The sequence below is a fragment of the Physeter macrocephalus genome, chromosome 11 (assembly GCF_002837175.3).
Source record: "Physeter macrocephalus isolate SW-GA chromosome 11, ASM283717v5, whole genome shotgun sequence".
NCBI classification, from domain to species: Eukaryota; Metazoa; Chordata; class Mammalia; order Artiodactyla; family Physeteridae; genus Physeter; species Physeter macrocephalus.
The window spans coordinates 120,928,386-120,941,474 of NC_041224.1; the positions used below are offsets into that span (position 1 = coordinate 120,928,386).

A 13,089-nucleotide genomic window follows, 5' to 3' on the forward strand; every position below is an offset into this window, starting at 1 on the left:
CACAGTAGAAATTTGCAAAGTCAATTTAGAGACAGAGTGACTCCTAAAACAGCTAGAACTTACTGTAATCAAAAAAAAATGTGTTAACAGCATCATTCATTGCATTCAACAAGGATTTACTGAGCACCTAGTAATAGGACAGGAACTGATCTAGGCCTAGTGATACAGCAGTGCCCAAAATACACTGGTTCTTCTTGTAGAGTTTACTACCTACTGGAGAGATAAGCACCAAGCAGTCTTATTAATAATTATTTAATTCTATTCAGGATAAGAGCAACAAAGAAAAGGGATGGGTTTTAGGACAACTTATAACAAGGGAACCTAGCTTCCTTTTAGGGGTGAGGGAAGGCCTTTTGAGAAATTAACATTTAAACTGAGGTGTGAAAGACTAGTAATTAGGACTAGGAGTTAGGGCACAGTGTTCCAGAGAGAGGGAACAGCCCATTATAAAGTCTTGTGAGAAAGAGACAGAGGGCTCAAGGGGATGGAATGTTATGGACAAGGGGAGAGTGGTATGGGATGAGACTGAATTGAGTAATGACTGGAGGTGAAGGTCTTTTTAACTGGTCCAGGTCAGTTAAAAATGTGAATGTCACTCACCAGAGCAGTGACATCAGATTTGTGTTTTATGAAGATCTCACTGATATGTATCAACCTGAAGGAGGATTGAAAAACACATTAGTGTGAGGAAGACTTGAATCAGGAAAGGAAGGACTGGAAAAGGAGAGTTAGAGAGGCCCATCAAATCCTGTTCGGGGGAAGAGTGACCATGAAGAGTGACCATTTCTTGGACAAATATGCAACAGATTCCCCTACTATGTGCCTACCACTAGAGTTATGGAAGTGAGCAAAACAATTGTCAGAAGAGACAAGTTCAATTCCTTGTTTATCAAATGAACATGTGGTAATGATGTTGGTTTCCACATAATTTACTGTGAGGGAGAAGCTTTACTGGTTAAAGAACAATGTCTAGTTAACTTATTAGTTATATTTCGTGTTAGTTTTATGCAAGAGTCACTGGGCTTTGCTTGGTTTATGTGAGAGTCCGCTTCTGAGGCTCTGGCAAGTTGGGATTTTGAACCCACAGGAATAGAGGACAGTCCCTGGACTGTGCTGAATTTATCAACTCACTGCCTTCCTGTGATGAGGTATTTAGTTGCCAAATGGCCTTCTCTAGGAAATACTCTGACATCATTCTGTTAACAGTGTCCTCTCCTAACCTTCTTTCTTTTTTTCCAGTTGGCGCTAAGGTTGGTATAAACACCTGCTTGGTAGATTTGCATGCAGTTTTCATGGAATGTGTGATGCTGGTACAATTTATCAAATAAGTTTTACACCATCAGTTTATTCATTTACTTATTCAACACATATTTATTTTATTATGTATAGTATGTATAACTGGAGATTCAATGCCAAGCAAATAGACAATTCCTGCCTGTGTGTGCAGAGCTCAATGTAAAATTTGTGGTGATTGTCAGAAGCATTGGTGTTTCCCGTTGTGGTCAAGATTTTATGTTGTTCAAGACTGGTATAAGAGATGACTCTGACAATTAGATTTATTTCAGTTAATTAAAATTCAGCATAAATGCGCAGAGGTAATCAGTCAATTGAATGCACTCACAGTACAGCCTACTTCCTTGTTTAAAATATCTTAGATTAAGTACAATATAAATATACCCTTACTAAAGGCTTTATTTGATTGTTAGAATCGTAAACATTTGTCATGATATGGACAATTTCCTACTTGGTGTAAATGGAAAATTATTTTAGGCCCAAGGAAAATTCCAGAAAGCTTGGAACCACTTTACCATTGCCATAGAAGTTGATCCGAAGAGCTACCTAGCCTATGAAGGAAGAGCTGTGGTCTCTCTTCAGATGGGTGATAATTTTGCTGCAATTCAGGATATAAATGCTGCCATAAAGGTAAAAATTCACTCAGATTATATTATCATTAGCATTAAATTAACATCATCAGTGAATAAGATCAAATAAGAAGTTCTCTGTTGTTTTCTAAAGGTGACTTGTAGAGAAAATAATATTTGTATCTTTTCCCCAGGAGATTCCTAAAGAGTTATTATAGCTTACCAGTTTTATAACCTAATACATTAAAAAAATTTAAAAACAAATCCCTAATAAATGTTGATTCCTCTCAGTAAATGCAAATTTATAGTTTCATGATACATCAATATTATTGTGTAATAAAAAATGAATGCAAAGAATAAAAATAACGTTCTGGGTTTGAAGGAACTAAAGAAAGAATAGTGTAAATGCCCAGCTTCTTCTGTAGTGAAATGGCAAATATAAAATGCAGTGACAGAAAATCTTCCTTTTTTCTTCTAGATTTCGGATTCTTTTTCTGTAAATTTAGGTAGTTGTTGTCATCTTTAACAGAGCTAAACAGATGAGCTTTTTTTCCCCTTGCATCTATTCTTTGCAAAGGAACTGAGTAGAGCACTAAGATTATTTGTTTTATTGCAACCAAATCAACAAAGTGTTGACACTGAACCAACTTCATTTGGAGTTGTTTCTCAAAATATTTGCTCTAATGGGGTTTCACCTGCCTTGTAAAATTACTAGTTTCCCACAAAGAGATTTCTTAATGTCCATTTTTGCAGACATGAAATTGGAGACAAGTACTATTCCCAGATGCTAAATACTCATACTATTATACTGCAGATCAATACTAGAGCAGAATTCTTAACAAATCGTGGTGTGATTCATGAGTTTATGGGTCAACAACAGAACGCAATGAGAGACTATCAAGCAGCAATTTCTCTAAACCCCACGTACTCACTGGCTTACTTTAATGCAGGAAATATCTACTTTCACCACAGGCAGTTTTCCCAGGTAATGTGAGTTTTGCTCAACATTTTCTTTTTGACCGTAAATGCTTTCTCTGCTACATATAGTTTCAAAATGCAATCCTTGGGTTTCCCTGGTGGCGCAGTGGTTGGGAGTCCGCCTGCCGATGCAGGAAATACGGGTTCGTGCCCCGGTCCGGGAAGATCCCACATGCCGCGGAGCGGCTGGGCCCGTGAGCCATGGCCGCTGAGCCTGCGCGTCCGGAGCCTGTGCTCCGCAACGGGAGAGGCCACAACAGTGAGAGGGCCGCGTACCGCAAAAAAAAAAAAAAAAAAAAAAAAAAGCAATCCTTATATGTCAGGCTAATTTATTCATTAGCTCTTTAAAAATTTTTTTCTCTTTCATAAAAATGTTTATAATTATTTATTAAATGTTTACACCTCTATGGATTTTTTTCTCCTCATTATCATCAGCCACTCAGCACTTGTCCAGTAAACATTGTTTTGGACGTTTCTGAGTGCCGGCAGTCGCCTTGCTATCCATTGTCAGCCTGGATTCCAGCCTGGAATCCTCTGCTCTTTGCCTCCACTTAGCCAAATCTCAGACTTCCTTCCAGACTCTCTTCCGTGATGTGATTATCTAACTCGTCTTAATTTCTACCTTTGCTAAGTTTCAGTCACATGAGCACTTGACTGGAGTAAGGAGATAAGTCTGTTAGTTCTGGTTTTCATGACAACTTAATCTTTTTGGACCTCAATTCATAACAGCTGAAATGAAAGTGTTGGGTTATTAGATGATATTTTTTATATTTTGAATTTATTTTATTTGAACTGTAATGCATTGCATGACTCAAACGCTATTTTTTGTTTTTTTAAATCTATATTCACTCTTTTGTTCATCTTCAATTTTATTTTGTTCTTTGTCTGCCTTTTCGAGTCAGAAGCTTAATCCATTTATTGTCACCCTTTCATTTATATTGTGATAAATTGTTAAGGTTATGCCTTTTCCCCAAGTACTGTTTTCAGCAGTATCCCCTGTATTTTGGTCTTTAATGATTTTATTTTTGTTTTCCCAAAACATTGCACTTGAAATTTTATTTCTCCTTTGACTAAAGAATAAATTAATAGGGCACTTAAAATGTTCAAGAGGAAGGGCTTTTATATTTTCTAATATTGGAGTATAATTAGTCTATATCCATACTTTTTAAAAAAATTTGTTTTATCTTGGACAGAGAAAGGTTTATTCAAGTATCCTATAATTAGTGTGGCCCTATATAGTTTTCTTTACATCTCTTGTAATTTCCGCTTTATGAAAATTGCTGCTATTTCATGTATAGATGTTCATACATATTACATATGCATTGTGAATTGTAGTCTTCAGCATTACAAATGCTCTTCTTTGTTTCTCTTTGGAATAAATTCTCCTTTATCTCATGTGAAGATCCTGACCTCTGATTTCATTTGGTTTGCTTTTGCCTGATAGTCCTTTGTCCTTCCTTTTATTTTCAGTGTTCAGCATCTTTTGTTTTAGCTGTGTCTCTTTTATACAGCGTAGAGCTGGATTTTAGTTTAGATGACAATTTGAAAATATTTATCTTTTAATAGGTGGGTTATATCCTATTGACATTTTGGCACGGTCAATATGTTTGGTCTTAGTTCTGTTATTTTATATCATATTTTCTGTTTACATGTATTTAAAATATTTTATTCTGTGGTCTGTTTCATTTTAAAATTTCAGAGTTTTTCTAATATTTAGGAAGGTTTACAGTTTGCTTTAGTGATGACCTTTATAAAAATACCTTTGTACCCTTACTTCCTTCTTTCTTTAGTTCTCTTCTATGAAGAACAATAAAATGACCCTTTAATCTCTTCCTCCCTTATTTCTCCCACTCATCTATTAGTCAATTTTAGTTAATAGTATGGTCTTTTGAAAAATGCTTATATTTATATCCTTAAATATGCTTGAGCTTGTTCTGTCAGCTTGTCATGTCAGCTTGCTTTCCACTCTCTCTGTATTCTTCCATTTTGTTGTGTTTCGTTATTCCTACACTGCCAGAAGATTTAATATTTGCATACTATTTTGTTACCTTTATTTCACGTTTAGTCTTAGTTCTTCAGTTAAATATGTTTAATTCTCATCACCAGGCTTTTTGCCAAAGTTTCCCTCCTAACCAATCATTTCTTGGTGGTCTGAAGTTAGTCTTCTAGTAGAGTCCTGAGAAAGGGTTCACGAGAACAATATTCCTTGAATTGTTTCATGTTCACAGCTGTTAGCCTGCTGCCTTTATATCTTACGACAGCATGTCTGGGTTTAGAGTCCTTGACTCATTTTTTTCTTTCCTTGAGTGTTTTATAAGTGTTATTTCACTATTTTTTTGGTGTTGCATATGTTGGTGTCAAAAGCCTGATGCAAACCTGATTTTCGTTATTGGTGACTTCTTTTTGTCAGGATAACCAAAGTTTTTATTTTATTTTATTTTATTTATTTTTTTTAAGTGAAAAGCTTTTTTACTTAAAAAAAGATATGTGTTAGAGTTAAGCTTTTGGGGTCAAAGTTATCAAGTACTGAGTGTGCATTTTCAATATGTAGATTTCAGAAAATCTTTGTTGAAGTCAGTGTAAATATTTTTCTCTGTTTCATTGTTTTGATTTTCTTCATTGGGGATGAATACCAATGAGTATAAATAGGACGTCTTTTGACTCCTGTATGCCAATTATTTTTTTCAAATGTTTTTTATCTTTTAACATCTGTTTCATTTTCTTTTGCACCTCCTAAATTTTTACTGTGTTTTCTATTATTCCCTTGTTGACCTTATGATCCAGGTTTCTTTAAAACTTTTTTTTTTAGTTCTGTCCCATTTCTGTGACATATCTTCCTGGCCACCTCTTTTTCTAAGATCCTTTATTATTTATTTATTTATTTCTTAAATGCAGTTTCTTCCTTAAAAATTTTTTTCTAGTTTATTTTATAATGTTACATTATAATTTTTATCTACATTGTAGGAATCCTTTTTTTCTGGTCTGTTTTTATGATCTTTCCGAAAATTAAGCTCTTACTTTTTTATCTTTGTTTTTTACAATGAAGGCAGGCAAATTACTTTTCTGTTCCTTATATTTGAATGAGATAATTTTTTTTTTTTCCTGGACTAATAGCAGATTTTCTTGTGAGAGATATGGTGATAGGCCATGGTAACTTTCCGAGTTGAGCTACCACTGATGCTATTGCACAGGACTTTACAATATCTCCTTTCTAGCCTAGCCTGGTTTGGGAAGGCTTCTACCACAAGCTCTGTGTTTCTCAGAACTTTTCACAGTCCTTGCTTCTAAGATAACATTCTCATTTTAAAAAGTTGTTTTTATTGCTTGCATTTTCTGAGATCTGTAACCTCTGTATTCTCCTCTAACACCCGATACTGTCACCATACCCCTTAAAAATGATCTTTGGGGCACCTTTATCTACCAAGAGGCTAAAGTCCATGTCTGTATTTTGCTGGAAGAGCTGAGCAGATATTTCCTGATCCCACTTAGTTCTTCATTCTTTTAATCTCCTTATATTTATAATGTACCTGCCATGTGCTAGGAATTAAGACCCTGAGGATACAGAGCTAAACAAGATAAGGAAGACTTCTTTTATGATGTAGCTTACATTTTATTGGAGGAAGAAATAGAAAATAAACAATATTAGTAGTGATAAACATCTAATACCATCTTATTTAAGCGTCATTATATCAGTACTAGCATACCTGTGGGACTATATGAGATTACCTGGGTGGATAGTATAGATGGAGAGAAGGGGTTTAAGGAGCAAGCCCTGGGGCAATACCAATGTTTAGAAGTGAAGCAGAGAGGAGACTCCAGAGTGTAGACCGAGTGGGGAGTATCCAGTCAGGATGTTGGGAAGGAAAGCAGGAGAGCATGATATCACCTCAAGAAGAGAGTACTTTAAGAAGGGAAATGTGTCCTGTGTCAGATGCTGCTGAGAAGTCAAGGAAGGGGAGAATGGAGAAAATCATTGATGACTTTGGCAAGAACATTGTTGGAGTCGCAATGGCATCAGAGCCTTGAGCGGAAAGGGTTGTGGAGAAAATGGGAGGTGAAGAATTAGAGACAGTTCAACGAGTTGAAGAAATTCTTCTGTGAAGAGAAGTAGTGAAATGGGGGTGGTGGCTAGAGTGGAGTAAGGTGTTCGTGTTTTTAATTTTTTAAAATATGAGGGATGCTGATTCATGCTCCTGTGTTAATGAAAGGATCTAGTAGAAAGGGAGAAATTGTTGGTGCAGGAGAGAGTGGCAGGGATAATTAGGATCAAAATCTTTGAGGATTTGATGCGGCTAAAGTTTGGAAGTTCCAGGGGTGGCCTTTGAAGGGAGCAGGACACACTATCCATTATGTCATGAGGGAAGGCAGAGAGTTGGGGCACAGCTGGCTGTAGATATGTAGATTTGGATGGTAGGTATTTCTCTTAAATGATTACATTTTTTCCATGGAATATGAATACCAGTTAAGAGTGAGGGTGGACAGGTAAAAAGGGGGAGAATATGGCTAGGAGTTTTGAAGAGAAAAGAGAAAATGTGAAATAATTGTTTTAGAGAGAGGTAGGGTGAACGTTCTAGGGAAGTATAGTAGAACCACCAGACAACTTCAAGTTCTCATTTGAGGTTGTGGTTAAATTTAAAGTGAGATCTTGACTCCATGCTGCTTTGTATGTAATTATTTCTATACAGATTCAGTACGGCTTTCTGTCACTCCACAATTGTTTCTCTGTGTTAGTCTCTTATCTCCTCATTCCAGTTAAGCTCTTTAATGCCAGGAATCACACTGCTTTCTCTTCTCTCCATATTTCCTTACTCAGAAAGCCCATCTATACCCATGGCTTATACTACATGTCAGCCTCCACCTTTCTTCTGAGCTCCTAACCCATATTTATCACCAGTTGCTAAAACTGGATGTTTTACAAGTGCATGAGAGCCAAAACTGAATTAATCTCTCTATCCTCTACGCCCCGTCCAGCTCTTCTTCGTATAACCTTGTCTCAATTCAAGATGTCATTCCATGGAGTCACCTGAGTAAAAATATTCGCATCAATTGTAACTTTCTCTTCCTCAACTTCTTCATCTAATCAATCATCTAATCCTGTCAAATTTCCTTCTTAGTTTTTTCTCAGTTATGCCCTTTCCATTCTACTTCTACTGCCACTGCCTTAGTTTAGCTGTTTCCCAAGTTAGATCAGTTAGCTTGCTGACCCCTGTGATGAGGCTGGTTGACCTCAGTGGTGAAGCTAGCTGCTGGGACAGAGAATTATCAAAGGTATTATTATATAAGGCATGAATGAGATTGTCATAGCTCAGGCCTCAGACAGGTGGGAGGCTAATGTTTTCCTAGGCTGACAGGCCAGGGTCAGTTGCCTTAAACTTCCTCAAGCTCAGACCACTCTCTGGCTGGGTCTTGGCAATGTTTCTCTGCATTGTAGAGTTAGTTAACGAGCTTCAGACAAACACAGTGCCCAGGGCAATTTTCTGTTTCTGTCGGTGTTTAAGGTCCACATGAGAGGGAGACCCTCACATTTAAACTTATTTGTCCTTAATCACTCTATGGACATCATGTATAAAACTATTTGGTTAGATCTAGAGTGTAGTTTGATCTTTGATTTTTTTTTTTTTTTAAGTATTCTTTCTCCCCCAAGCTGGGGACACATCAGCTGGGCAAATATTTGATCTAAAATGTATTCCGCTCTCTGTCTTGATATACTGGATACTCGGGCTTTGCAGTGTGTGCTCCCTTCAGAGACAAGCAGACTTTGAGAGTAGTTATTCAGCTATTTTGGTATGCTCTATGCGTCTTTGTGGAGCAAATTCTTCTATTTCCTGTCCATCCTCCCCCTCCCCCTTTGTTTCTGATGTATGGAAAGAAGATTTAGGGCCAGGAGGAAGGGTCCCTCAACAGACCAGATAATCTCTAAAGGGTTAAAACATGTATGTGTTCTGGCTTCTTTTATGGTTGGTGACTTAATGGTTTGAAACCACAATTGGATGAGCTACATGCATGTGTCATGAATTACAGGTGACTTTTAAAAAAATACCTGGATCTGCTTTCTAATTAATTACAGATATGAGAGCATTAGACCAATTGTTAAATCAAGGCCATCTATTGTGGTAGGCGTCTTTGGCCTCTAACTACTTCATAGTTAATACTCCTGTTCTTCAAGTAACCTCATTAAATTTATAGGCTTTCATTTTCTAAGTAATATGTTTTCAAAGCTGTAATAGAAAGTTACATTGTTCAAAGTTAACCATACTATTGTGTTTTACTAAGTTATTTATTTTAGCTGAGGTAGGCATTTGCTCCTACCTGATTGCAAGTCATGCTTTTGTGGTGTAGAATTGTGTAGCCTTTATTGATCATTTACTGGTGAATTAAAATGAAACAAATTAATTTTTGAAGGAAGTCTTGGCTCTGCTTCGAGTCATTCCCTTGCCTCATTTATAATGACTGTGAGTCCAGCCTCCTGTTCAGGAGTGAATTCTCTTTAATTTAAGCTCTTCACAGAAGGATGTCAATTCTGCTGCCATCTTAAGGGATCCTTAAATTGCACTTAACTACAGCATAGAATAGCTCCCATTCTGGGATGAGATGGGTCACACAATCTTGATCTAATTGCTTCTCAAAAGTCTCAGGCAGTAAAATTCATGGAGTATTATCTGAGGGCTATGACATCTCTCCATTTGTAGACACTGGCAAAAAAAATGATGTATCAATAATAATTGACTGAGTCCTTACTATATTCTGCATATTGTTCTCAGTACTTTACCTGTCAGCTCACTTAATCCTCATAGCAGCACTGAAAGTAGGGTTAGATTTGTTGCCTCCATTTTATAGACGAGAAAAATCGAGTCAGAGTGTTGTAGTTACTCACCCAAGGACATAGAGCTAATAAGTGGTAGAGCCAGGGTTTGAACCTAGAAATCTGGCCCCATGGTCTGGGCTCCTGGCCACCATGCTCTCAATGTTTCACTTCACCCACAATGGAAGTGAACTGAGGACACATCCCTGGGAAATATAGAGAAAAATAGTTCCATGAAGTAGACTGATAGAAAATGATCAGAGAGGTAGGGGAAAAACTAGGGAGACACCCTGTCTCAAGGACAGAGAGAGTTTTAAGAGGGAAGGAGAGACCAAGAGCATCTGTGCCACAGAAATGCCATGGAAAGAAAGGACTAGAAAATGCCTACTGGGCTTGATGACATCTTCAGCCTTAGCAAGAGCAGACCTCACGGGCTAGGGGGAGGTAGATAGAACCCAGACTGTGCTGTACTGGGGAAAAGTTGAGTGGTAAGGAATTGGAGACGGCAAGCCATATTGTTAAAAACGACTTTTCCTTTAGGGAAGTTTTAAAGTAGGAGGCACATTTTCCATCCATCATAGAGTTAGAGAGGAGATTCCTACCTTGAGTAGTAGGGTGTCTAATCAGCATCTCAAGCTATGTGTGATGAAGGACCAGTTTTTTAAAATTTTCTAACTTATTGTTGATCAAGACCCCAACACCAGTCGATGGACCACACTTTGGAGGGTCCCTTCCGGCTTGATGACGAGTTGTGAATCATCTAGAGTTTTTGATCTTCTTGACAAGCTGATTTTAATCTTCTGTCTTCCTTCCTTATAGCTTTTCATAGTATAACAGAGTTTTTAATCTCTTTTGGTAAAGTTTAGAACTGTATTTTCAAAATTCACTTCTCTCTTTAGCCCTTACTCTGCTTTTACATGAAAAATGTTAATTTTCGAACTTATATTTCATCCTCCTGTGTGACCTTCTTTTCTAACTTATATTTTACTTTTTTCTAGTGCTGTACAGGGATGTGAGATTTGTGTGTAGGGGGGAGGGGGAGGTGGTAGTGGAACATTTCACCTCAACAGAGAGTATTTTATCTCTGACACTGTCTAAAACTGCTGACACATGGTGATAACAAAAAGCAGACCAACTATTGTTTGGTTTTATTATTGTCTTTTACATTCTCTACAAATGCTGGCACCTCCTTATCATCTGTATCTGGGATGAAATGCTTCCACTATCTCCTCAGTGTGCCACTGGCCTTAGTTTTATATTAAAAGTGGTTCAGGTTGCTGTATAGCTGCCAATTAAAATATATTCAGATTATCATTATCTTCACATTTTTATAGGCTAGTGACTACTTCTCAAAGGCTTTAAAGTTTGATCCAGAAAATGAATGTGCTACCATGAATCGAGCTATTGCAAATACAGTATTAAAGAGATATGAAGAAGCAAAAGAAGACTTTGCATATGTAGTTGAAAGCTGTCCATTTTGGGCTGCAGTATATTTTAACAGAGCATACTTCTACTGTTGTTTAAAGCAATATGAACTAGCTGAAGAAGACCTAAGTAAAGGTATTTTTTTTTTGTAATTTTTTGACTAATATTATAACGGTTGATTTGTTTGTTTTTGATGACAAAAGAAGAAAATCATCAGGTCTACTTGCCTAGATAAACTAACATTAGAATTAATGGTTTTATATATCATATCTTTAATGTAATCAGTATGGATTCCTTTATGTAATAACTTATAGTATTGGTAATCTAAGACATAGAAAATTATTAGGGAAACCATACATAAACATTGCCAGCCTTTCAAAAAAGACATTGTACTGTGTTTTTCCAAGTTAATTTTCTTAGAAAGATTCAATGTTTTAAATTTAACTAAATAATTAGGAACATATGAGGAAAAATGTTTTCAAATAGGTAATACTAAAGTTCTTATATTATAAAATTTTTATTTAAAAAAGTGAGGCTTTTTGAGTGCTAGCATAAAACATATCTTGAAATTTTTTTTCTTTTACAGCTCTGTCTTTGAAGCCTAATGATGCTCTAGTATATAATCTTAGAGCAGAAGTTCGTGGTAAAATAGGTCTGATTGAGGAAGCTGTGGCTGACTATAACCGAGCACTTGATCTTCAAGAACGTGTCTCAGTGGTATGACTACATACACCATGGATTCTGTAGTAGTTTACACAGCTATTCTTCCAGAAATTGAAACGTACTTGTTGCTTTAAAAAAAGTTTGCACTATCTTCATTGTTTTGTTGTTTATGTTTAGTCTTTTATATAACTCTTTTTTTTTTTTTTTTTTTTTTTTTTTTGCGGTACGCGGGCCTCTCACTGTTGTGGCCTCTCCTGTTGCTGAGCATAGGCTCCGGACGCGCAGGCTCAGCGGCCATGGCTCACGGGCCCAGCCGCTCTGCGGCATGTGGGATCTTCCCGGACCGGGGCACGTACCCGTGTCCCCTGCATCGGCAGGTGGACTCAACCACTGCACCACCAGGGAAGCCCATCTTTTATATAATTCTTTAATGCATTTTAGCAACACCTTTTTGTTATATATTAATTATAAAACTTTCAGATCATTTTCTGCAGATTTGGAACAACTCAATAATTGAATTTCTTCACAAGGTGTAGAATTTAAATGAGAACGTTTCTCAAGGGACATATTAACACAAAATATTTTCTTTAAGGTAAAATAATTCCTGTTAAAATAATACTGTGTGATTTTAGAAAAAGTCTCATTGACATTTTCATCAATACCTAAATGTAATCAACAGTATCCAGATCAAAAAAAATAGAGAGCTGATGACTATAAAGAAATTGAAGTCAAGCACATATCCTCTCTCCTCCTTTGAACAATATCTACACAGGTCTGTATTCTTCCTGCTACTCATGTTTCTCCAACAGATAAACACGTTCCTCTTTTCATGTTGCCTCCCTTCCAGAACAGCATCTATAAGGATTCTGAGCGTCCGCTTTCCTTGAGATGCCTCTGCCTCTTTAATGCATATGTCATAAAAGTATATAAAAAATCTGCATACACTTATAATTAGTGCATCATAGAACTTGACAAGTAGAAATACATTAAAACAGCTAAAATTTTTTTTTAACATCTTTATTGGAGTATAATTGCTTTATAATGGTGTGTTAGTTTCTGCTTTATAACAAAGTGAATTAGCTATACATATACATATATCCCTATATCTCCTCCCTCTTGCATCTCCCTCCCACCCTCCCTATCCCACCCCTCTAGGTGGTCACAAAGCTGATCTCCCCGTGCTACGCAGCTGCTTCCCGCTAGCTATCTATTTTACATTTGGTAGTGTATATAAGTCTATGCCACTCTCTCACTTTGTCCCAGCTTACCCTTCCCCCTCCCCGTGTCCTCAAGTCCATTCTCTACGTCTGCGTCTTTATTCCTGTCCTGCCCCTAGGTTCTTCAGAACCATTTTTTTTT

At 36.9% G+C, this 13,089-nt stretch overlaps 1 protein-coding gene across 1 annotated transcript in view; it reads left to right on the forward strand.

Annotated features, from left to right (window-relative positions):
- The window catches only part of TTC6 (tetratricopeptide repeat domain 6), a 214,333-nt gene extending 202,543 nt beyond the window's left edge, over window positions 1-11,790 (forward strand). Inside the window, exons 28-31 of the mRNA XM_024114964.2 lie at window positions 1,771-1,923; window positions 2,677-2,847; window positions 10,977-11,202; window positions 11,654-11,790. Coding sequence (XP_023970732.2) covers window positions 1,771-1,923; window positions 2,677-2,847; window positions 10,977-11,202; window positions 11,654-11,790 — 687 coding nt within the window. The remainder of the gene's footprint in view (window positions 1-1,770; window positions 1,924-2,676; window positions 2,848-10,976; window positions 11,203-11,653) is intronic.
- The last annotated feature ends 1,299 nt before the right edge of the window (window positions 11,791-13,089 follow it).